General features: G+C 39.3%; 1 protein-coding gene and 1 pseudogene across 4 annotated transcripts in view; both read right to left on the bottom strand.

Moving 5' to 3' along the window:
• KYAT3 (kynurenine aminotransferase 3) overlaps positions 1 to 23390 on the bottom strand; it is a 63764-nt gene that overhangs the window by 35910 nt on the left and 4464 nt on the right. For 3 of the 4 annotated variants that reach the window (XM_077905330.1, XM_077905331.1, XM_077905332.1), the window contains one exon: positions 21045 to 21144. In XM_077905330.1, the coding sequence (XP_077761456.1) occupies positions 21045 to 21143 (99 nt within the window). In that variant the 5' untranslated portion in view covers position 21144. Of the gene's footprint in view, positions 1 to 13786; positions 14017 to 14097; positions 14332 to 21044; positions 21145 to 23390 lie in introns of those variants that run through there. The other variant, XM_077905334.1, reaches the window with a different exon arrangement.
• On the bottom strand, positions 23125 to 23273 carry LOC144319863 (U4 spliceosomal RNA; annotated as a pseudogene).

The raw sequence follows: 23390 nt of genomic DNA on the forward strand, positions 1-23390 counted from the left end.
ATTAGTTCTAGCTTGTTCACTGGTATGTGTCTGTATTAATCAGGTGTCTCCACAGAAATGGGGCCAATTGGATGTGCATATATATAGCGATTCAAGGAACTGGCTCATGCGACTTGTGGGGGCCAGCAAGTTTGGAGTCTGCAAAGCAGTCCAGCGGGCTGGGGACCCAAGAAGAGTTGGGTGTTACAGCTCAGAGGCTAAAGGCAGCCTAGAGGCAGAAGTCTCTCTTCTCGGGGGGAACCTTAATCTTTTTTTTCTTAAGGCCTTCAATTGATTAAATCAGGCCCACCCATATTCTATAGAGGGCATTTTACTTAAAATCTACTGATTTAAATATTAATCTCATTTGAAAAACACCTTCAGAGACATCTACACTGATATAGATATCTGGGTTCCTTGGCCTAGCCATGTTGACACAAAATTAACTATAACGGTGTCCAACACATAGAACTACGTTTAGCACATAGAAAATTTTCAACAAGTATCTGATGAATGAATGCAAAAATCCACACATTAGAAGTGAATGTATGGTATCAGTTGGCTTAACTTATGTTAGGTACTTATTGCATCAGCTTAAGTTAATTTATGGTTCAGTAACAAATGACCCCAAGGTCTTGGTAGCTTAAAATCACAAAGGTTTCTTTTTCATACTACATATTCACTGAAGGTCAGCTGCTGCATTGTTCCATGTCACTGTCACTCTGAGACATGAGCTGATGAAATAGCCTCTTTTTGGAATACTGTCAGTTTCATAGTAGAGGGAAAAAAAATTTTAGTTTCTACTTAGATGTTCACATACCATTTCTACTCACATGGTATTGGCCAAAGCAATTCATGGCTATGCCTGATACCAACATGGCAGAAATGAAGTCTGGAGGTAGAATGATTATTGTGGGCTGAATTGTGTACCCCTCCAAATTCAGGTTGAGGCCCTATCACCCATTACCTCAGAATGTGACCTTATTTGGAAATAGGTTCGTTGCAGATGTAATTGGTTAAATTAAGGTCATGGATTGCAAGGAGGCTAATCCAATATGACAGTGTCCTTACACAAACAGTAAATTTGGAGACAGTCTGGCATACAGAGAGGATGTCACATGAAGATGAAAGTAGGGATCGAGGTGGTGCTTTTGAAAGCCAAGGAATGCCAGAGATTGACAGCAAACTACCAGAAACTAGGGGAAAAGCATGAACAGACTCATTCTCACATCATACAGAAGAAACCAACCCTGGCACACTTTGCCTTTGGGTTTTTAGTCTACAAAACTGTGAGCTAATACAGTTTTGTTGCTTAAGCCACTTAGTTTGTAGTTCTCTGTTAAGGCAGCCAGAGGAAATTAATAGTGATGAACATTAACAAGACACCCTATAGTGTCTAAAAACATCAAGATTCAGGAATAGATGCAAATGCGCACTATATAAGAATTACTGTCAGAGTAGATTCAGTCTTATGAAATGAAAATAAACCTGTATCCTATGGGGAATTAAGTATGAGCCTCGGGTATATGATAGGAAATCTACAGGACCTGTATAATTTCTGGACCAGCTATTTCATGAGCTGGTTCCTGCTCCCAGGTAGATTAATGCCTGGCATACATATATTGCACTCATATGGGATAAACACAAAAATGCTAGTGAAATAATAAGTAGCATCTTTTTTTTGTCAACTTGAGGCTGAAAAGTGAAGTTCTACAAATTCACCACTAGGTGCCACTCTTGGCAGAGATGAGAAAAGCTTATTGCTATTCTAAAATGATTACTGCAATGGTGTTCAAACAAGAAAAACTTGGAAAGAAGAAAAAATATTACCAGTTATCCTATGACTCTAGTATACTACAGTTTCAACTATATATATTTTGAGGACTCTGCCTGTAAGACCTGTTGGTTTTAGGTGGGATAGGATAGGTAAGAAAGTCTTCTGAAATGGTGCGGTGAAGCTGGGTAAGTTGAAGCTGTTACATCTATGAGTCAAGCATAAAAAGGATAAAGAGTGCAAGAAAAGGTCAGAAACAGAAATAACAAAGCTGATGGTTAGAGAGATAAAGATAATAATCAGACATGAGAAACAGACTCTAGTACTTCACGTCTAGGCTGGAGCAGAAAGTAAATGACCATATAATGGGCAACCCTCTACTGTGCTGTCTGGGCAGGTAGGGCAGCCAAAACATCCATTATTTATAGCTGCAATCACATGTAATTTTTAAAACATTTGCCTTTTCTTTTAACAGAGTATCTTAATGATGTTACAAATTTTCTCAGTCATCATAAAATTTTCACTTTTAATTAGCAGATATTATTTCAGGTTATTTATATACCACACTTTACTCATTCATTCCTTATCGTTTGGGCATTTGTTACTTCCAGTGTTTTGCAATTATAGGTAGTGTTTCCACTGTGCATTTCATTATAGGGTTTCTGCTCTGTTTCCTTCAATTTTAAAGTTTGATATGGAGGTGAATGCCCTATTAAACACAAGTATTTATTATCACAAGAAAGATGATATATCAATATATAGTCATCTAGTTCCAGCTAAGCTAACTAAACACACAACTTTTGGTTTACTTTTATGGAAAATGTAAGGTATAAAATTTGATGTTCCAACAACCATAGTGATAACACAGTATCATTTTCCTTCATTCCTCAGCACTTACTCCCTAAATGTCTCTTTAAAAAAAATACAGGTCTATTTTTTTTTAAGATTTTATTTATTTATTCATAGAGACGGGGGGGGGAGAGAGAGAGAGAGAGAGAGAGAGAGAGAGAGAGAGATAGGGGCAGAGACACAGGCAGAGGGAGTAGCAGGCTCCATGCAGAGAGCCTGACGTGGGATTCGATCCAGGGTCTCCAGGATCACGTCCTGGGTTCCTGGTGGCGCTAAACCGCTGTGCCACCAGGGCTGTCCTACAGGTCTGTTTTAAAAAGAAATTTTGCAGGCCTCTGGGTGATGCAGTCAGGTGTCCAACTCTTGGTTTCGGCTCTAGTAGCGATCTCAGGGTTATGAGAACAGCCTCCAAGTTGGGATCCACACTCATTGAGGAGTCTGCTAAGTTTTCTCTCTCCCTCTCCTTCTGCCCCTCCCTGTGCTCACTCTTTCATGTTCTGTCTCTAAAATAAATACATATATTTTTTTAAAGATTGATTGATTGATTGATTGACTGATGGCACAGAGAGAGAGAGAGGCAGAGACACAGGAGGAGGGAGAAGCAGGTTCCATGCCGGGAGCCTGACGCGGGACTCCAGGATCAAGCCCTGGCCAAAGGCAGGTGCTAAACCACTGAGCCACCCAGGGATCCCCTAAATACATTTTTTTTTTTTTTAAAAAAAGAAACTTTACAAATAATTGCTTAAAAAATTGCATAATTTACTGACACTTTACCAGTTTGAGAGTTTGCCAGAAATCTGAATCTGACTAAAAAACTTTGTTACACTCTTTCCTAGCTTTGAGTGTGAGAAACAGATCAGTGCATAGATGCCTTTGAAGCTCCTGAAGCTATATTACCCAGTTCTCTTAGTTGCACAGACAGAAACTCAATCAGTTTAGGCAAAAAAGAGGCATTTATTAGAAAGCTCATGTCACCACAATAAGGAAAGAAGTATAGCTAGGCTTATGGGTAACTGAAGCCAGAAACCTGAATCTCACCAGGTTCTGCTTCATCTACATTTCTACCCAATCTTGGTCTGCTTTTCTCCACTGGAGACAAAAGCACAGTCACGCCTCCCAATTTCACCACCAGAGGGCCTGAGTATTGCTTTCTCTACTTCAATTTGGAAAATTCTAGGGAAGGACTCTGAATGACCTGGCCTTGGCTAATAAACTGTGGCTTTTCCCCAATAATTTAAAAAGTACTATGTAAGTATGGTTGTTAAGACCATGATGAAAAAATGTCAGCAAAAGCAGTGTAGAGCAAGATCATGACAAGTATAGAGATGCAGCTGAATGATGATGCCTTTTTTTTTTCTTTTTTGGATGATGTCTTTTTCATGTGCTCACTATCACTCAAATAAAGGTAACAAACCCGACTTCACAATCCCCTGATTCTTCCAGGTATGCTCCCTGAGCCAGAACCTGTCAACACCCCTGGATAGTAAGTACCTCTATAAAAAATTAGCTTCTACTGAAAAACATGGTTGGAATGGGAAAAAGAACATTTTCCAGGGAATAGGAGTTGATGATGTTCTTAAAAGAAGGGAGGGGTCTCAGGCTATGGCAGTCCATCTCAACGGGAAGGTTCATGGGGAGAGTGCTGCAGATACCCTGAATCTGTAGCAGAGCTAAAGATACGGAGCTGAAGCTTCTATTGCTGCAACAGAGGGCCAGGGGAAAGAGCTGGCTGTAGAACCAAATTCTAAGGCAGGGGTGAAATTAAGTCTCCTCTTATATGCCAGCTGATACATTGCTAGTGACTGCAACCTCATGTCGTGTTTACATTCTAACCACACTGGCTTTCATTTATTCATGCAACAAATATTTATTGAATATGTATTGTGTACAAGGCACCCTTTGGTGTGGGATATATCAGCGACAAAACAAACCAAGGTTTCCTATTTTCACTGAGCCTTTCTTCTTTCTATACCTCAAACATACCTGGTTTGTTCCTATCATTATATTACTCTGTATAGTCATTCACCTCTACTTTTCTGAAGAAGTGATTTTGAGATTGCCCATGTGACTTGCTCTGGTCAATAGATGTGACACACACATGTCTAAGAACCTATAAGTGCTTTTGCATGGTTTTGGCTTCTCTCCTCTACTATGAGAAGACCATGTCTCCGACAGGCGGGCTACTCCTTTAGCCTCAACCTTGGAATAAAAAGACAGAGTGCAGCAATGTTGCTGATATAAAAGCCTTTGCAATTGCTGTGGGCTCTGCTTGGAATGCCCTTCTGTTAGGTCTTACTTATGTGGCTGGCTCCTCATGTCATTCTATTCAATGATTCCCCAGATTCCCCACTCCACTTCACCTCACCTTGACTTTGTTTGTTGGGTGTATGCTGAGGAGCAACGGCTGCCTCCTGCCCTTGGAAACTGGTATGTAGCAAGGAAGCTGTGTGCGTGTGTGTGTGTGTGTGTGTGTGTGTGTTTGGTCAGACCTCATGGTGCCTTGGGGGAGATGCAAATGAGGTTTTTTCCCTACTACATAAATATTTGTATGGTTAAACACACACACACACACAAACATTAAAATATACCCTCCTCAAAAGGTCTTCTAAAATTACATGCCTTAATATTACTCATTGCCTCTTTCCTAGTAGCCCCACCAAGGATTTTAGCATATTTCTCTATTTCTTTTTAAAGTTTTATTTATTTATTCATGAGAGACACACACAGAGAGGCAGAGACACAGGCAGAGGGAGAAGCAGGCTCCATGCAGGGAGCCCGACATGGGACTCGATCCCGGGACTCTAGCATCACACCCTGGGCTGAAGGAGGCCCTAAACCGCTAAGCCATCCAGGGATCCCCAGCATATTTCTCTATTTAATTTTCTTAGAACATTCACCACTATTTGAAATTATTAGTTCCTAATTATCTATCTTACTCACAAAAACAAAAACCTCAGACAACAAGGACTTCTATCTTGTTCAGTATCTAAAATGGTGTTTGGAAGGTTGTATTTACAAGTACCTTTTGAACATATGAATGAAATCCTACCTCTTTTTAAGTACTATCCTTACTTTTAAGTACTTCAATGGAATCTTTCCTCTAACCTATCACCCAGTGCTACAGTATGCACTTAAAACAGAAGATGGGATGCTATCACTTTGCTCTAAAATCTTCAGTGATTCCCATCAAGCTATGAAACATAGTTCAAATTCAAAACTGGCACTCAAGGCCCATAATCTATTTCCAGCCTTCTCTTCCACCATGCCATCCCCTCACATACAGTGATTCAATAGCACAGGGCCACTTGTCATTCTCTAATTACATTCATGGTATTTCTGTTTCCCATGCTGCTGCTGCTTCTTCTTCTTCTTCTTCTTCTTCTTCTTCTTCTTCTTCTTCTTCTTCTTCTTCTTTTTCTTTCTTCTTCTTCTTCTTTCTTCTTCTTTCTCCTTCTCCTTCTCCTTCTTCTTCTTCTTCGTTTTTAAGAGAGAGAGGGAGAGAGAGTGCACATGCACACAAGAGAGAGCAGGGGGAGGGACAGAAAGAATCTCAAGCAGACTCCCTACTGAGCACAGAGCCTGACACAAGGCTCAATCTCATGACCCTGAGATCACGACCTGAACCAAAAGCAAGAGTTGGATGCTCATCCAACTGAGCCACCCAGGTTCCCCAAAGAGAGAGAATCTTAAGCAGGCTCCATGCCCAGTGTACAGAGCCCAATGTAGGGCTTGATCCCACAACCCTGACATAAAGACCTGAGCCAAAATCAAGAGCTGGACGCTTAACTGACTGAACTACCCAGGCACCTATTTCCCATGTTTTTATTCAAATTCTTCCTCCCTGTTTGATATGATCTTCTCATAATTCCCACTATGGTAGGCTCAGAAATGACCTCTCAAGAGATGTCCACATCCAAACCCTTGGAACTTGTGACTATTGCTTTGTACATTGATATATATCCTTACATTCTTGCAGATGTGATTAAATTAAGGGTCTTGAGTTGGTCTTGATTCTTTTTTGGATTAACTAGGTGGGCCCTAAATATAATCACAGGTATCTTTAGAAGTATGCAAATGAAAAGGCCATATGAAAATGGAGCAGAGGGCAATCTGAAGATGCTGGCCTTAAAGATTAGGCTGATATGACCATAAGCCAAGGAGTACCAGCAGCCCCCAGAAGCTGGAAGACATAAGGAACAGATTATTTCCTAGAGCCTCTTGTTGACACCTTCATTTTGGCCCAGTGATACTGACTGAATTTTCATTTGAAAATTTCATTTTCATTTGAATCAGAGTTGAGAATAATAAATTTCTATATTATTAAGTTACCAAGTTTGTGGATTTTTTTTTTTTTTTTTTTAGATTTTATTTTATTTATTCATGAGAGACAGAGAGAGAGAGAGAGAGAGAGAGGCAGAGACACAGGCAGAGGGAGAAGCAGGCTCCATGCAGGGAGCCCGACGTGGGACTCGATCTCCGGACTCTAGGACCACGCCCCAGGCCCAAGGTGGGCAACCAAACTGCTGAGCCACCTGGGGATCCCCAAGTTTGTGGTAATTTGTTACAGTGGCCATAGGAAACTATTTAAACACAATCTACCCGACGACATATAGTATGGTGTTTAAAGACCTAAAGAGTGTGATTAAAGAAAATCACTAAACCCTTCCAAATCCACATTTTCTTACTAGTACATTGGAGATGAAAATAGTATTTACAAAATAGGACAGTTAGAAGGATTAAAGGAGACATCATGTAAAGCACATAGTGCAGTGGCACATGGTAAACATTAAAAAAATGTTTATTATTACTGGTTGACTTAAAAAAATTCTATGAAATCTATTATGATTTTGTAGAGAATCCGATTATGCTACCCCAAAGTATGTCACTTTGACATAAGGACCATTTTGAGCTGAATGCAACTGAGAAGCAGACGAAAGAAAAACTCTCTGCCCTCCCCTCTCTACCAGGATAAGCAAGATAATAGAGACAATTCTAGACTCTTATTATCTGAAATAGCACCAGAGGAGTCTACATAAAAACGCTTATTAAAATTACCCTGATATTCCGTTCCTAAGCCCCTTTTCATTTGTCTTGTCACTTCTCTATACATTTATGTCTTAAGATGCTATACAAACCCAAGTTTGTAACCACCCCTTCTGAGTTAGTTACTCATCACTGAGCTCTCTCATGTGTAGGTACAATGCATATGTTAATTAACTATGTTTTACTCTAGTTAATTTGTCTTTTGTAAATCTAATTTGCAGGGCCTCCATCAGAAAACCTAGGAGGGTAGATATTTTTTTTTCCTCTCCTACAATATCATTCAGTGGGCTCACAAATCTTTTTTTTTTTTTTTAAGATTTTATTTATTTATTCATGAGAGACACACAGAGAGAAGAGGAGGGCAGAGACACAGGCAGAGGGAGAAGCAGGCTCCATGCAGGGAGCCCAACATGGGACTCGAGCCCAGGTCTCCAAGATCACGCCCTGGGCCGAAGGCCAGGCCACCAGGGCTACCCGGGCTCACAAATCTTAAATAGTTGCCAGGTGACCCACAGAATGGGAGAAAGTATTACAACACATATCTTAAAAAAGACTACTATTTGGAATACATAAGGAACTTTTATACCTCAATAGAAAGGCAAACAAGATTTGGCAGCCCCTTTGTAGAAGACATATGAATGGTGGCCAAAAGCACATAAAAGATCCTCAATGTCATTAGTCATTAGGGAAATGCAAAATAAAACCACAATGAGGTGCTACTAGATACAGATCAGAATGGCTAAAATTGTAGGTACTGAGTGTTGGTAAGGATGTGGAGCAGCTGGAACTCATACAACCCCTGGTGGGAATGTAAAATGGTACAACCACATTGGAAAGCCACTTAGCTTAAAAATTAAATAAATGTACCCTACAACTGAACCATTCCACTGTTAGGTTTTTGTTTCTTAATTCAGTTTGCCAATGCATAGTATAACACCCTGTTAGGTATTTATCTAAGAGAAATGAAAATGTATGGCTATACAATGGCTTGTACACAAATATTCATAATTGTTTTATTCACAACAGCAATAAACTGGAAACAACCTAAAAGTCCATTAACAGATAAAGGGATAAACAAATGATGGTATGTCCATATAATGGGATACTGATCAGAAATAAAAAGGAATGAATATTACAACATAAATTTAAAAATTATGCACGTGAAAGAATAAGATAGTACACACTATATAATCCGATTAATACAAAATAATTTTTAAATTATTTTTTAAATTTTAATTAATTCATTTATTTATTACTTTATTTTTCTAGAGAGAGAATGTACATGTGAGTAGGGGTGGGAGGAGCAGAGGGAGAGGGAGAGAGAGAATCAAGCTCCATGCTCAAGTGCAGAGCTGGACACAGGACTTGACTTCACAACCCTGAGATCATGACCTGAACCAAAATCAAGGGCCAGACACTTACTGAGCTATCCAGACACCCTTAAAATAGTAATTTTTTCAGAAAAGCAAACTAATCTATAAAGCTAGAGCAAATCAACAGAGTGAAGGATGGATTGCAAAGGAACATAAAGGAATCTTTTAGGAATGAAGGGCATGTTCTGTATGTTGACTTAGCAATGGTTTCATATATATACACATCTTTAAATAATCATTGAGTTTTATACTCAATGGATGCTGTTTATTGTATCTTGATAAAGCTGATTTTAAAAAGCTGCCAGAGTAGTTTCTTATAAAATTAAAGATACTATATAACCCAGTCATCACTCTCATTGGTTTTTACACAAAGGAGTCAAAAAATTATGTTCATAAAAAATCCTGTGCATGAATGTTTATACCAGCTTTATTTATAATTGCCAGAGCTTGGAAACAACCAAGATATCCTTCACTAGGTGAATGGATAAACTGTGATACAACCAGACAACAGAATATTATTCAGTGCTAAAAAGAAATGAGCTATTCAGCAAAGACAACACATGAAGAATCTTAAAGGCAAAATCATGAGGATAGTAAAAAGATCAGTGGTTTCCAGGGCTTGGGGGGGAAGGAGGGATAAACAAGTAGAAGGCAGGATTTTTAGGACAGTGAAACTATTCTGCAGGATACCATAAAGGTGCATTTGTGTCATTATACATTGTCAAAATCCATGGAATGTACAACACTAAGAGTGAACCCCAATATAAACTATGGACACTGAGTAGCAATGATGTTTCAATGTAGGTTCATCAATTGGAGCAAATGCATCACTGTGGTGGCGATACAATAAAAAGGGATGCTGTATATTTGGGGGGCAGGGGATATATGGGAATTCTCTAGATTCTGCTCAATTTTGCTCTCTGAACCTATCAATAATGCTCTAAGACATAGAGATCTATTAAAAAATGAAAAAAATTTTAATTTAAAAAAAGGTTCCAGAGCATTCTGAAATCATGGTTTCTTTCTCCTTTTGGACAAAATACTCCTCAAGCAAGCAGACATTAACAGAGTTATCTCATAGATTTTAGATTTCTTCCAAACTCTGAGTATATGTACATTCCCAAAAAACCAGACAAATCAGTCTTTAGCCACTAGATGGCACAGAACGTTCCTGTAATGGTTGAAGAACTGAAAGCAAAACTCAGAAGTGGAAACGGAACAGGGACCAATGACTTAAGATATACAAGTGTATAATTTAAGTATATAAAAATCCAACTTATAACTCAAGGGCACACATATTTAACTGGAACTTTTAAGCAACATATGTAGTCATTCAATTTTATAATTACTTGTATCTAATATGCTGTAGCTATTTAATATTTGTTGACTAAAATGAGTGAAAAGGAAGGAATCTCTATCCCCTCTGAGAGACAATATATTGTAGGAAAAAAAAGTGTTTTTTAGTGGAGAACATGCAATAGCTATAGCATGCACTTACAGGGCTGATTCTAACAGAACTAAAATTGGTCTTTGACATATTTGCACTTTGCAGACTGACAGTAACTGACAGACATGTAAACTCTGGTTCTAGAGTTTTGATGGACTTTCCTCCATCCAGTGGGAAAAAAGAGTTTTGCCTTCATTTGGAACTCAATTCCTTTATTACATATAGATTTATGCTTTTTTACTTTCCTTTGAACTGGCTATAACTTGTTTTGTTCTCTCATGTGAATAAAATTCTTTAATATATATTCATTTTTATATTTCTAGGAGTCATGATTTTGCCCTTTTTTGAAAATTATCTAATAATATCTGTAGAGAAACAAGCTTATTGGAAACAAGAGTTTCTTCAAACCTGGGGACTGACAAAATAAGTAAATATATGGTTGGAATGCCAGAATATGGGACTCAGGTGAAGGGAAAAAAAGCCTAATTTATTCTCTTTGAAAACTGGATCTAAGCCAAGATCCTGTAGAAGTGAATTTACTGCCCCCCACTTATACTTAAAGAGGTGAACCCTTTTGCTTGTTTAGATAATATCCCATCCTCCAACCCCTCACAGTTAATTAGAATGGTGATGAACAGAGTCAGGCAAAACTAATCAGGGCAACTCTTAGAAATTTGGATTTGAGAGTGAGCAAGACTTCTTGGGTTTCTACTGTGTACTTGTACCAGGAAGAGATGTTAAGGTTAGATCAGGGGGCCTGCCAAGCTCTGTGCCCTGTAATACATGCCTATGTTCCAATTAACATTTCCAAGCTTGTTTAATATGCAGAGCTTTCAAGCCAGGTAGATCTTGCTTTGAAATTAAACATCAAAACTACTAGCTGTGTGAAGTAGCAAGTTATTTAACCTCTCTGAACTCAGTTTCCTCCTTTGTTCATAAGGAAAATGAATGTGTGCCCAGGGATGTCTGGGTGGCTCAGCGGTTAAGTGCCTGCCTTCTGCCCGGGGCATGATCCTACGGTCCCAGAATCAAGTCCCACATGGGACTCACACTGGAGTTCCTGCATGGGACTGAAGCAGTCCCCTGCATGGAGCCTGCTTCTCTCTCCACTTGTGTCTCTGCCTCACTCTCTTTCATGAATAAATAAATAAAATCTTAAAAAAAAAAAAAAATGTGTGCCCCATGCAATTGCCATGATTAAGTAAGTTAAATCCATGGTGGAAAACATACCATACACTTAATACCTAGCATCTACTAGAAAGTGGCAAAGACTCTCTTAGCTACAAAGAGGGTAAGTAACTTTACACCAAACAGGGTAAGGAGACTTGGGTATGTACTAATTGTACAATAGATAATATTTTCATGTCAAAAAAAGAGTGCTGTGATTTCTTTAGGGAAGGACAGACCGAAAGAGATGGGAAAGTTTTTGTTTCAGCTGCTATAAAATAAAGTTGTTTTTTTTTTAAGATTTTATTTATTTATTCATGAGAGACAGAGCAAGCAAGAGAGAGAGAGAGAGGCAGAGACACAGGCAGAGAAGCAGGCTCCACGCAGGAGCCCAACGTGGGACTCGATCCTGAGTCTCCAGGATCGGGCCCTGGGCCAAAGGTGGTGCTAAACCGCTGATCCACCTGGGCTGCCCAGCTGCTATAAAATAAATGTTTTTGTGCTTTGGGCATGAAAATTTTAGAAGACACTTTAAAAAAATAGGCCTATTTTTTTTTTAAGCTCCCAGCATGGAGCTCAGTGTGGGGCCCAAACTCATGACCCTGAGATCAAGACTCAAGCTGAAATCAAGTCAGATGCTTCACTGACTGAGCCATGCAGGTGCCCCAGACCTAATTTTTTTTAAATTTATTTTTATTTATTTATGATAGACATAGACAGAGAGAGAGAGGCAGAGAGAGAAGCAGGCTCCATGCACCGGGAGCCCGACGCGGGACTCGATCCCGGGTCTCCAGGATCGCGCCCTGGGCCAAAGGCAAGCGCGAAACTGCTGAGCCACCCAGGGATCCCCCCAGACCTAATTTTTAGAGTAGTTTTATGTTCACAGCAGAACAGAGGAGAAAGTACAGGTTCCCATAGCCCTCTGCTTGCTACCTCCACCAATAACATCCCCCATCAGAGTGCTACATTTGTAACAACTGATGAACCAATACTGACACATTATCACCCAGAATCCACTTTTTTTTTTAAGATTTTATTTATTTATTCATGAGAGACAGAGAGAGAGAGAGAGAGAGAGGCACAGACACAGGCAGAGGGAGAAACAGGCTCCATGCAGGGAGCCTGACATGGGACTCGATCCCAGGTCTCCAGGATCACACCCTAGACTGAAGGTGGCGCTAAACCGCTGAGCCACCCGGGCTGCCCCAGAATCCACTTTCTATTATGTTTCCTTCTAGGTGTTGCAAATTCTACCGGTTTTGACAAATGGGTAACGTGTCCATTACAGCATCATACAGAATAATTTCCTTGAGAAGACCCATTTAAGAAAGCTATTTTGAGGATAAGCAGAAAACACATCATTAATGAAAGCAAAGCAGAAAGCCAGTGGCTACACACTGCAGTCTGAATGACCTTTCAATAAGGTCAGTCTCACCAAGGGTCACATGGTGAGGCAGTAGGAGTGGGTGCCCCATGAGACATCTTATCAGCAATGACTCCTTCCTTCCTTCCTTGCTTCCTCCCTTTCATCTTTCACTCATCTATCTACTAATTATTTTCTTTGGCTTCTTGGCACCAAGGTATAATATATACTTCATATCCCAGTTTCTAAGCCTTTAAGATTTAGGTACTCAAGTAGGGGACAGAACAGATAGTGATTTCCATCCTGAGTTCTTGTTTCTTTTCTTGCTTATAGAGCAGTAATTCTTTTCTTAAGGTTTAAAATATTAAAGTTACAGAAGCAATAAAAATAAAATGTTGTCCAAAATGCAAGTGATACAGATAAAGTACAGTCCAGCCCTATTATAGTCCTTTCCTCAGATGTAACTTTTATGTAAAAAAGTTTCCAATGACATTAATGATGGTGTGGATGAGAATTTTCCAGAGAAAACAGGTTTACAGTAAGTAAGTCTAACAAGGTCCAGCCTATCTTGATTTAAACTTGTCACTACTACCCTTGGTAACACTGATGAGCCTGCTTTTTTCATCTGCCTAACAGTAGGAAGAATGCTTATTTATCTGTATGACAATGTTCACTGCAAAGGGACTGGTGAACTGTAGGTACTTTCCTGATGTGGTTGTCAAAAGTGGAAAGGGTTAAATTCTATCCCAGATAATCTGCAAATCTGAATAATGCCTTGTCGGTGCTCTTACCTGGGAATGTGTACCAGAATTACCGAGAAATATTTTTCAAAATACACTCCAGACTTGGAGAATCACAATCTCTTAGGACAGTTCTTGGGCACGTACATTCTAACAGAGCTCTGTAGGTGATAATTCTATACACAAACACCCTTGGTTTAGTATGATGGCTTTGTCTGTTCACCATGGGTGATCACACCCACTTCCTTGGCTTCAATGAACTTTTCTGTATGGATGAAGGCCTGAAATAAGATAATTGTGGTGGTAATAAAGAAGAGAGCTAGAATTCAAGGTATTTATGAGTTAGAAATTATGGTACTTACAAATAGAGAAGCTAGTCATGGCTTTTATGAAAGTTTCAAACCTACATAAAAGTCGAGAGATTAGGGATGCCTGGATGGCTCAGAGGGATAGCGCCTGCCTTCAGCTGGGGGCATGATCCTGGAGTCCCGGGATTGAGTCCCACATCGGGCTCCCTGCATGGAGCCTGCTCCTCCCTCTGCCTGTGTCTCTGCCTCTCTCTTTCTCTGGGTCTCTCATGAATAAATAAATAAAACCTTTAAAAAAAAAAGTCGAGAGATTAAAATTAGGTTAAATATTATGAAATTGCTAATATTCACCCATTTTGACTTATGAAAATGACAGTCAGATAACTCAAGATAAAGTACTCATATACACATCATGATTTTGCCTCATTTGCTTCATCTCTCCCCTTCTCCTTTTAACATCTTTTTCTATTGCCGAGTAAGCAAATCTTAGATGTTAAGTCATTTTGCCTCTATGTACTTGGCATATATCTCTAAAATTTATCCACATTTTCTTATAATAACTCTGATGCCATTATCACATCTAATTAACAACAGTTCTTTGGATCCATTGGTAAGGCTGTCTCAGTTTCAGTTTTGCTCTTTTTGTGTTTAAGCTACTGATCTAGTTGGCTTGCCAGTCCAGGGCTGATGAGTCCATCTAGACTGACAGGAGGCTCTAAGGAAGCATCAGTCTTTGGCCTTTGGCTCAGTCTCTAATTCCACGTTATAATCCTCTTCCCATGTCCCATCCATAGTCTCCCTGATTGGAGTCACCTGGTTTAGCCCACACTGGGCATTGCTGGCAGTGGAGAGGCTTTCTTTTGGCTAGCAATGCTTTAAATGCTACATGTTTTGGTTACTGATGGTATGTTAAGGTGTACACATTTGTTTGTCTTGTTTTGTGTAAGTAAAGGCAACTGCTAGCAGGGATCTGGGAGGTCAAAAAGCTGCAAAAATTGGTGGGCATGAAGAGAGCTGTTAGAGCACTTACCACCTTAAGAAGACCCCTCCTTCTTCTTGGTCAAGGAACTGGTTAGATTGGCACTGGGTCACCTGCCAACCTCAACAAAACTTCCATTCAACAAGGCACACTGAAGAACAATACATAATTCCCAGACCCAGGGCACATCCTTTTAGGTGTCAGTTCAGCTCTGAGAGACCCAAAAGCTAATGGGATCCTTCAATTCTAGAGTCAATCATGCTTATATTATGTCTAAAAACTATAGTGCTGGGAGCTATAATATCTACAGAAATTGTAACATTTTACTGAAAACAACCTGGACTTGCACTGGCCTTTAAGGGAAATGTTCCAGTTAGACAAGATCACTCATTCGAAAAGTATACTTGAAAATAAGGATTTCCAAATTAAACAGAGTGGGATACCTATTTTAATTGGTGTACAGAGGTTTCCAAAAGGCTTCAAGATTCTAAAATAGCTTCATTAAGAGACTCATTACAAAAAGCTAATGAAAAAATAAAAAACACAAGAGGTGCCTGAAACAAAATATACTAAGACCGATGTGACCCCTACTGCTCCACTCCATCCTTCTTTACCTGAGTCCACAGGTTTTTACTAAGTCTCTCTCTGAACTGCCTTTCTACTCCGAAGAGACTATTGAACAGTTATGTTTTAAAATTAAGCTACCTAAAGTTGTATATAATCCCCCTCAAGTATCTTTCATGCCTTGGTCAAGGGCAACTTAAGAGCCATAGTTAAAGAATTTCCAAAACCCAGGGAGGAACCCTGAAAGTTTTTAGAAGAATTTAGTCCTAACTGGGACCTATGACCTGGTCTGCCATATTTTGTTACTTTGTGTGCATGCTGGTAGGACCTGGAGAGGCCATAAATGGATGCAGGAAGCGAGATGGCAAAACCCCAAGGATGACATCTGAGATTTTTGTGTAGAAAGAGCTTGCAAAGTAGCAACTGAACTTTCGCGAGCCATTCCTAAAGTCTTCCCTGCCTGCGCTGATTGGTCTGTTCTTCAAGCGTGCAAACAAAAGAAAGATGAATCTGTAGCCGATTTGAAGGCCCATTTGGAAATGCTCTTCCTATACATTCTGGGTTCCTTATAATAGACAAGGCCACACAACCTGCTCTAGCTGGTCTATTTGTAAATGGGTTATCCTCTGACATTGGTAGATTAATAAAAAGGCAGAAAATAGGATGGAACGCCACTGGTCTTTCTGCACTCATGACCACAGATGAACACTTTGAAAGCATAAACAAAGGACTTCTAGACTCATCGCCTTACAGCCACAACTCCAAGGCCAGAGGCCTCAGAAAATATCCGGCCAACTTATATTGCATCCCCAGAGGTTCATCATCGGAAGGCTGGCTCAGAGGCCAATTTCTCAAATGTAATCAACTAAGGATTAGAAGAAAAATTGTTCTGAAAGTTCCTATACAAATTCCTTGATCAAATCCCCTCAAGGGAGAGACCCCGCAGTCTGTCCACAAAACTGATGGGGGCCTGTCTCAAAACTGAGGAGGCTCTGAGGAACCCTCTGGTAAACTACTACCCTCCAATCCTCTTAAACAGCCAAGGAGAAACAAAATTTAAAATTAATGGGAAACTGGGGCACCTGGGTGGCTCAGCTGGTTGGGCATCTACCTTTGGCTCAGGTCATGATCCCAGGGCCCTGGGATCAAGCCCCATGTCAGGCTCCCTGCTCAGTGGGGAGCCTGCTTCTCCCTCTCCCTCTACTGTTCTCTCAAATAAAATAAACAAATCTTTAAAAAAAAAAAAAAAAAAAAAAAAAAGGGAACCTGTGCCAAATTCTGGCAGACACTGGAGCTACAGTTCATACTTTAAACTCCACTCTCATATGACAACAGTTCCCTTGGAGTGAAAACTAAGTTTCCATAGTGGGGTTATCTAATAAAATTCAGAGAGAAATTCTATCTCAACCAGTACAAATGACTCTGGAATATTTTACTAAAAACTTTTCCTTTTTGCCCCCAATCTATTAGGTGACCATCTCCATCTAAGTTAAAAAGGTTAAAAAATTAATTAATTAATTAAAAGGGTTAATATGGTTTGCCTCCAATGGAGACCTCACCTTAGACTTCTGTGACCAACCTGAACCTGATCTTTTATTTCTTTACAATCTGTCCTTGAAATAGAAGAATTCTAACAAAAGTTCCTTAGTTTAATCAAAGTGCCTGAAATTCAATGGGCTACTTCCAGTATTGATATTGGGAGGATAAAAAGTGGAGCACCTACAAAAATTCATATAGATGTGACTAAACTTCTTCCTCAATTGTCTCAACATCCAAGCAAGGCCTTGATTCAATAAGAGAAGACCTAATTGGCCAGGAGTTAATTAACTCTGTACTGACCCCTCTAACAATCTAGGGACAAAGTCTACTGGCATGCAACTTTCTACTGATCCCTTGCCAGTATGATCCCTTCTGCCTTCATGCCAGAAAGACCAGCTACTGTAAGTCTTTAATATCTTATGCTAAAGCCTACCATCAACAGGTTAAGGAAACTTTCTCTGACCCCAGTTCAAAGTATTCTGTTGGTCAGTCTGGAGCCTGGTGACTGGGCATTTTGGAAGCACCACTGGGAGAGGGGAACAAAGCAGCTCACAGCCAACTGAGAAGGACCTTACCAAGCGTTTCTGACCACTGACACTGTTGCAAAACTAGAGGGCAGAGTCTTGCATAAACACCTGACAGCTAAAGACAGCCTCACCTGACTTCTGGTCCTGTACAGACACTGGAGATCTCCAAATCAAATTGACAAGGAAGATAAGTTGTTCACGTCAAGGTGAACTGCTTCTGCCCAAGAGGAGGGATCAAGACTTCATTCTTTGACATGAAATCTTTTTTTTCTCTTTTTTCCTTCAGCATTAGTCTGGAAAGATAGTGCCCTCATGGGTGTCTCCCAGGCCATTGCTAAGGTGGGGGGGGTGTAATCCTTCTGACTGCTGGTTTGTCATCAAAGATTCCAATCTGTCCATGATGCTAGAGACCCCCTGGTCCCCCTGTGACTAATTTCTCTTCTTTCCTAATGTCACCGCAAATTACAATTAACTCCTCCAAAGTGTTCCATTGATTTCAACTTTTTTAACCAGAACAACCTGTGTCTTTATTTTCTTCAATTATAAGGGTATGCACCAAAAAATAAAAAATAAAAAATAAAAAAATAAGGGTATGCACCCAATAAGACACAACTACTTATGTAAATCTTGATACATCTGTACCTCCTTGTTCTCCTGATTATCTAGCTTACTTGCCCCTCCCTCTAAGACATCACACCAGCAACACCCATCTTTGCAGGGTGTTTATAACAACTCATTCTTATAAGCTAGGAGGTTTTCTTCTGGTAGATGCTGAAAACCTAACTGACTCCAGGCTTGAGAGGGTGAATGCAATAGCGCCTGTGAATGAATTCATTAATAGCAGCACCTAAAGGGAACAGTTGTATGTTTTTTGTGGCAGTTATCATTCTCCTTGGGCCTAAGAATCCCTAGTTGGCACACAGCTGGGCAATGATTCTTAAGTCATCTAATTGTACTGATAACTTTTCATAAGCAAACTAAAACATCTCATTGAATCTATACCATCAAGATAAAAAAGACCTACTAGGAGGCATCCATGATTCAGGATTTGCTTCTTTGGGCAGGGCCACGCTTTTCTGGTCAGGAGTTCATGAAAACAGATGTGATCAGAAACCTCTCCCTCACGTTTGAAGATAATGCACAATCTGTTGCTAATGGGATAGTTGCCCAACAAAGATCTTGAGCCTCTCTAGCAAAAGTTGTCCTTGATAATAGAACAGCTCTTGATTCTCTTTTAGCTGAACAAGGAAGTGTCTGTGTTCAAGCCAACGCCACCTGCTGTGCCTGGATTAGCAAATCTGGAAGTTGAAACTAAATTACATAAAATCACAGAAAAAATGACTCCTTCCATGGGGTCTTTCTTTTTTGACTTCTTTAATTTACTTGATTTTGATTAGTTTGGGTCCTGGGGCCATGGCTCCAAAGTGCATACCAAACACTGGCAATTAATTATCCTCCTTATAGTAATCATAATAATCCCCCTGACGTATTGTATTCTCTCAAAAGCTTTAAATGTATGTTTGTGGCCACTAATCACCAACCAAATGAATGGGCCATCTAAGGAATGAAGAAAGTAACCAACTTAACAAGTGTCAACTGAAAGTTGTGACCTGTGAATATCAAGAGGTTAAGCAGGAATATCATGACCTATAGGTACCACAAAAAGGAAAAATAAAATCTTGTGAGCTTAAGAATAGTAGCTGAGAATGGTGTTAATGCCTTAAATTTTGATCACATCTCTCAGTTACTTGGAGAGCAAGAGAATTGTTCAAAACAAAACCACAAGCCCAAAATGATGTCACTTAGACCAAGTTCCCAAACTGGGGATTAATACCTAACGTAATGTATTAGGTATTCAGAAATGTAGTCTAACCAGTTAGCCAGGAATTTTTCAATTAGTGTCAAAGAATCTACCACATGGGCCCTCCCACCCCCCAAAGAAAGATGAGGTAATCTGCATAAGACCCCTTGATTTTCCTGCTAAGGAAAAGTTACCTGGCCTGGAATTAATTACTCTCCTTTGCTAATTACTTTCTTTCCTCACTGTCCTTCTACAAAAACCTTCCATTCTGTACAACTCCTTGGAGCTCTTCTCTGCATCCTGAGTGGGATGGGTGCCCTGTTCATGAGTCATTTAATAAACAGCTAGATCTTCAAATGTTCTCAGTTGGATTTTGTTTCATTAACAGTATCACCTGGTACCCAATCCATATTCATATTTTTCTGATTCCTTTAAAAATATCTTTTTTACAGGGGCACTTGGGTGGCTCAGTTGGTTAAACACCTGACTCTTGATTTCTGCTCAGGTCTCTGTGCTCAGCAGGGAGTCTGCTCCACCCCCTCTCTACTTCTGCCCCTCTGTCCCTCCTCCCTGCTTATGCTCCCTCCTCCCTGCTCAAGTATATGTGCTCTCTATAAAAAAAAAATTTAATATATATCTTTTTTACAGTTTCAGTTTATTGTATCAAGTTTCTAAACAAGGGCCAGGCCAGGTGGCTCAGCGGTTTAGCACCGCCTTCAGCCCGGGGTGTGATCCTGGAGACCTGGGATCAAGTCCCATATGGGGTTCCCTGCGTGGAGCCTGCTTTTCCCTCTGCCTGTGTCTCTGCCTCTCTCTCTCTCTGTGTGTCTTTCATGAATAAATAAAATGTTTAAAAAAAAAAATATATATATATATATATATATATATATATATATATATATATATATAAGTTTCTAAACAAGGTTCATATGTTGTATTTGGTGGATGAAATTTTCAAGCCTCTTTTCAACCTGGAGTAGTCCTTCTGAAATCCCCCCTCTCACTTTTCTCCCATGCCCTGACATGTTGAAGAAACTGGGTTATCTATTCTGTGGTTATGACCCACGTTTTGGACTTGTTTGCTTTCCCATGATTTCACAGAACATGCTCCTCAATCTGCCATATTTTCTATAACCTGGAAGTCACGAGGCCAGCCCTTATAGTCATTATAATATCTTATTTCCAGTAGACAAGGCATGCCCTTGAGAGTGCCAGAGCTAGACAGGAGTGAGTGTGGTATTTTGGTTATGCCACTTAAAAGCTGTAACCTTGGGCAACTTCCTACATCTATCTAAGCCTCCACCGTCTCACCTGTAGAACAGGAATATAACAATTCATAACTTGAAGAGTTTTGTAAAGATAAAAAGAGAAATGAATAGGCAATGCCTGGCACTGTGTCTGATACATACACAGGCAAGCAGTAGCTCAGGGAACGTCAGTTCCTGCAATGACAAATGATACCTCTGGTTTATGTATCATAGAAATACTCATTCTATAAAACGCTTATAAAGTAGCTGAAAAATTGTATCTTTTTTTGACACCACAAGATATGTACAGTATTTATCTATATATGTGATTAAGTAATACTTACAGCAGAAGTAGGGAGTCCAAGGATTTTTGAAGAATAAATTGTCTTCAGGAATTTTGCTCTACTCTCAAGAGAGCAGAATCTCCTCTGGGCCAAAAACATGCTACAGAATAAAAGAAAATTTTTAAAAGGAAGAAAATATATGATACTTACATCATTATCAGACACAGGTACCAAAAGACCAGAAACTTATATAAGTAAAAACTTCTGATAGTTGTTTTGTTTCTATATATAATCTCGTCACTAGAATCATTATAATAGAATCCTCTTTCTAAAAATTTACGCATCTCATTTTAAACTAGAGATGTGTAAGGATATTATAAATTCAAAAAATAAGGCTCTAATTTAGTCAAGAGTATAAAATTATAGTAAGTAAAAGTTTCATTTGTATGAGGTATAAAAACCAGAATATTTCAATCTAGGAACTACTCAAATTTCAGAATTTTCTGGAAAATAGTCACTGGTAAAACAGCATAATTTTTTACAGTAAATTAAAGTGGTTAGAAACAGAATTTAGCAAGTTGTTTGAAAAGGATTATAGCAAGTCCTTGACAAATAGAAGGAATATATGAATGAATCTTAGATTATTTTCACAAATGATACTTTTCTCAACAATCCCATAGAGAGCTACCAAGCTATTTCAACAGATTCTAGTTACATAACAGGCAGGCATTCTGAATTACATCTCTACCTATAAGGAAAAGTGTTATCAAAGAAACATGAAATTCCATTATTATACTGCTACTTACAAGCATAAGAACTCAGCTTCCTAAAAAACATTCAAGTTCACAGAAACTTCTTATAAGGTTTTTTTTTTTTTTAAGATTTTATTTATTTATTCATAAGAGACACACAGAGAGAGAGAGAGAGAGGCAGAGACACAGGCAGAGGCAGAGGCAGGCTCCACGCAGGGAACCTGATGTGGGACTCGATCTCGGGTCTCCAGGATAACATCCAGGGCTGAATGCAGGCACTAAACCGCTGAGCCACCCAGGGATCCCCCTTCTTATAAGGTTTTACTGTGAGAATGTTGTATCAGTGGATGGCACTGCCTCCATCTCTAATAGTTAATTAAACTTTAGAAAAAGAGACACACTCTATGGATTCCAAGGAATCCACTGAAGCTAGACAGCTACAAATCTTTTTAAGTTACTGAAACGTTAGACTAGAGAAAGCTCTAAAGGTAAAAAATAATATTTTGTAGTTTCTTAAAAGGTTAAATATAGGGTATCCCTGGGTGGCTCAGCGGTTTAGTGCCTGCCTTCTGCCCAGGATGTGGTTCTGGAGTCCCGGGATCAAGTCCCATGTCGAGCTCTCTGCATGGAGCCTGCTTCTCCCTCTGCCTGTGTCTCTGCCTCTCTCTCTGCATCTTTCATGAATAAATAAAAATTTGAAAAAAAAAAGGTAAATATAAAATCCTGATTTTGTCAACAAGATCTCAGCTTAAAATGACAGCCTCTTAACCCTTCTACATCACATCAGTCTATTTAAATTCTCTGCAAAGCACTTCTGTTGTTTGGTTGGTCATTCATTCATTCACTCATTCAGTGCTTCATGTGTGTTTAGCTTATCACTGCATTCTCTGGCACATAGTAGGCACTTGATAAATAAAACTATTAAATGACTGAATGAATACATAAAATCAAATTATAAATTAATGATGTAAATGGGCAATTTATGAGTCCTTTTACGAAATACTGATTGCTTTGTAAATAATTAACCCTTATGTTGTCTTTTTTTTCTTCTTAAGATTTTATTTACAAGACACACACACACAGAAGCACAGACCTAGGCAGAGGGAAAAGCAGACTCCCTACGGGAGTCTGATGCAGGACTCGATCCCAGAACCCTGAGATCATGACCTGAGCCAAAGGCAGACGCTCAACCACTAAGCAACCCAGGTGCCCCTGTTTTAAGTCTTTCAAGTTGAAGGACAGGTTTTCTTGAATCAAAATATGCCTATTTTTATGTTATTAACTCTTATGTTCAGGAATAAAATATTAACTAGGTTAGACAATAGGGATTGTTTTAAGGAGAGATATTACCATACCACAGCTACAATATAAAAAAATCTTTATTCACTATCCTGGAGTTATTTGATCTAGGATAACACAGTTGGGGTTTTTTTTTCCCCCCAGCAAATAAATGCCCATTTATTTAGCCTAATTTCTATTAGTAATAATCGCGCCTCGGATAAACCTCATTGGCTAGATACTGCCACTGCACAAAGCTATTTATTTAGCCTAATTTCTTAGGTACTTAAGGCAAGTCTAAGTAAAATGCTTTCTTGCAAGTAGACAATTGAGAAAAACCTCTTCTACCTTCTTGAGATAAACTACGGGAAAACAC

Source organism: Canis aureus, chromosome 8 (genome assembly GCF_053574225.1).
Source record: "Canis aureus isolate CA01 chromosome 8, VMU_Caureus_v.1.0, whole genome shotgun sequence".
NCBI lineage: Eukaryota > Metazoa > Chordata > Mammalia > Carnivora > Canidae > Canis > Canis aureus.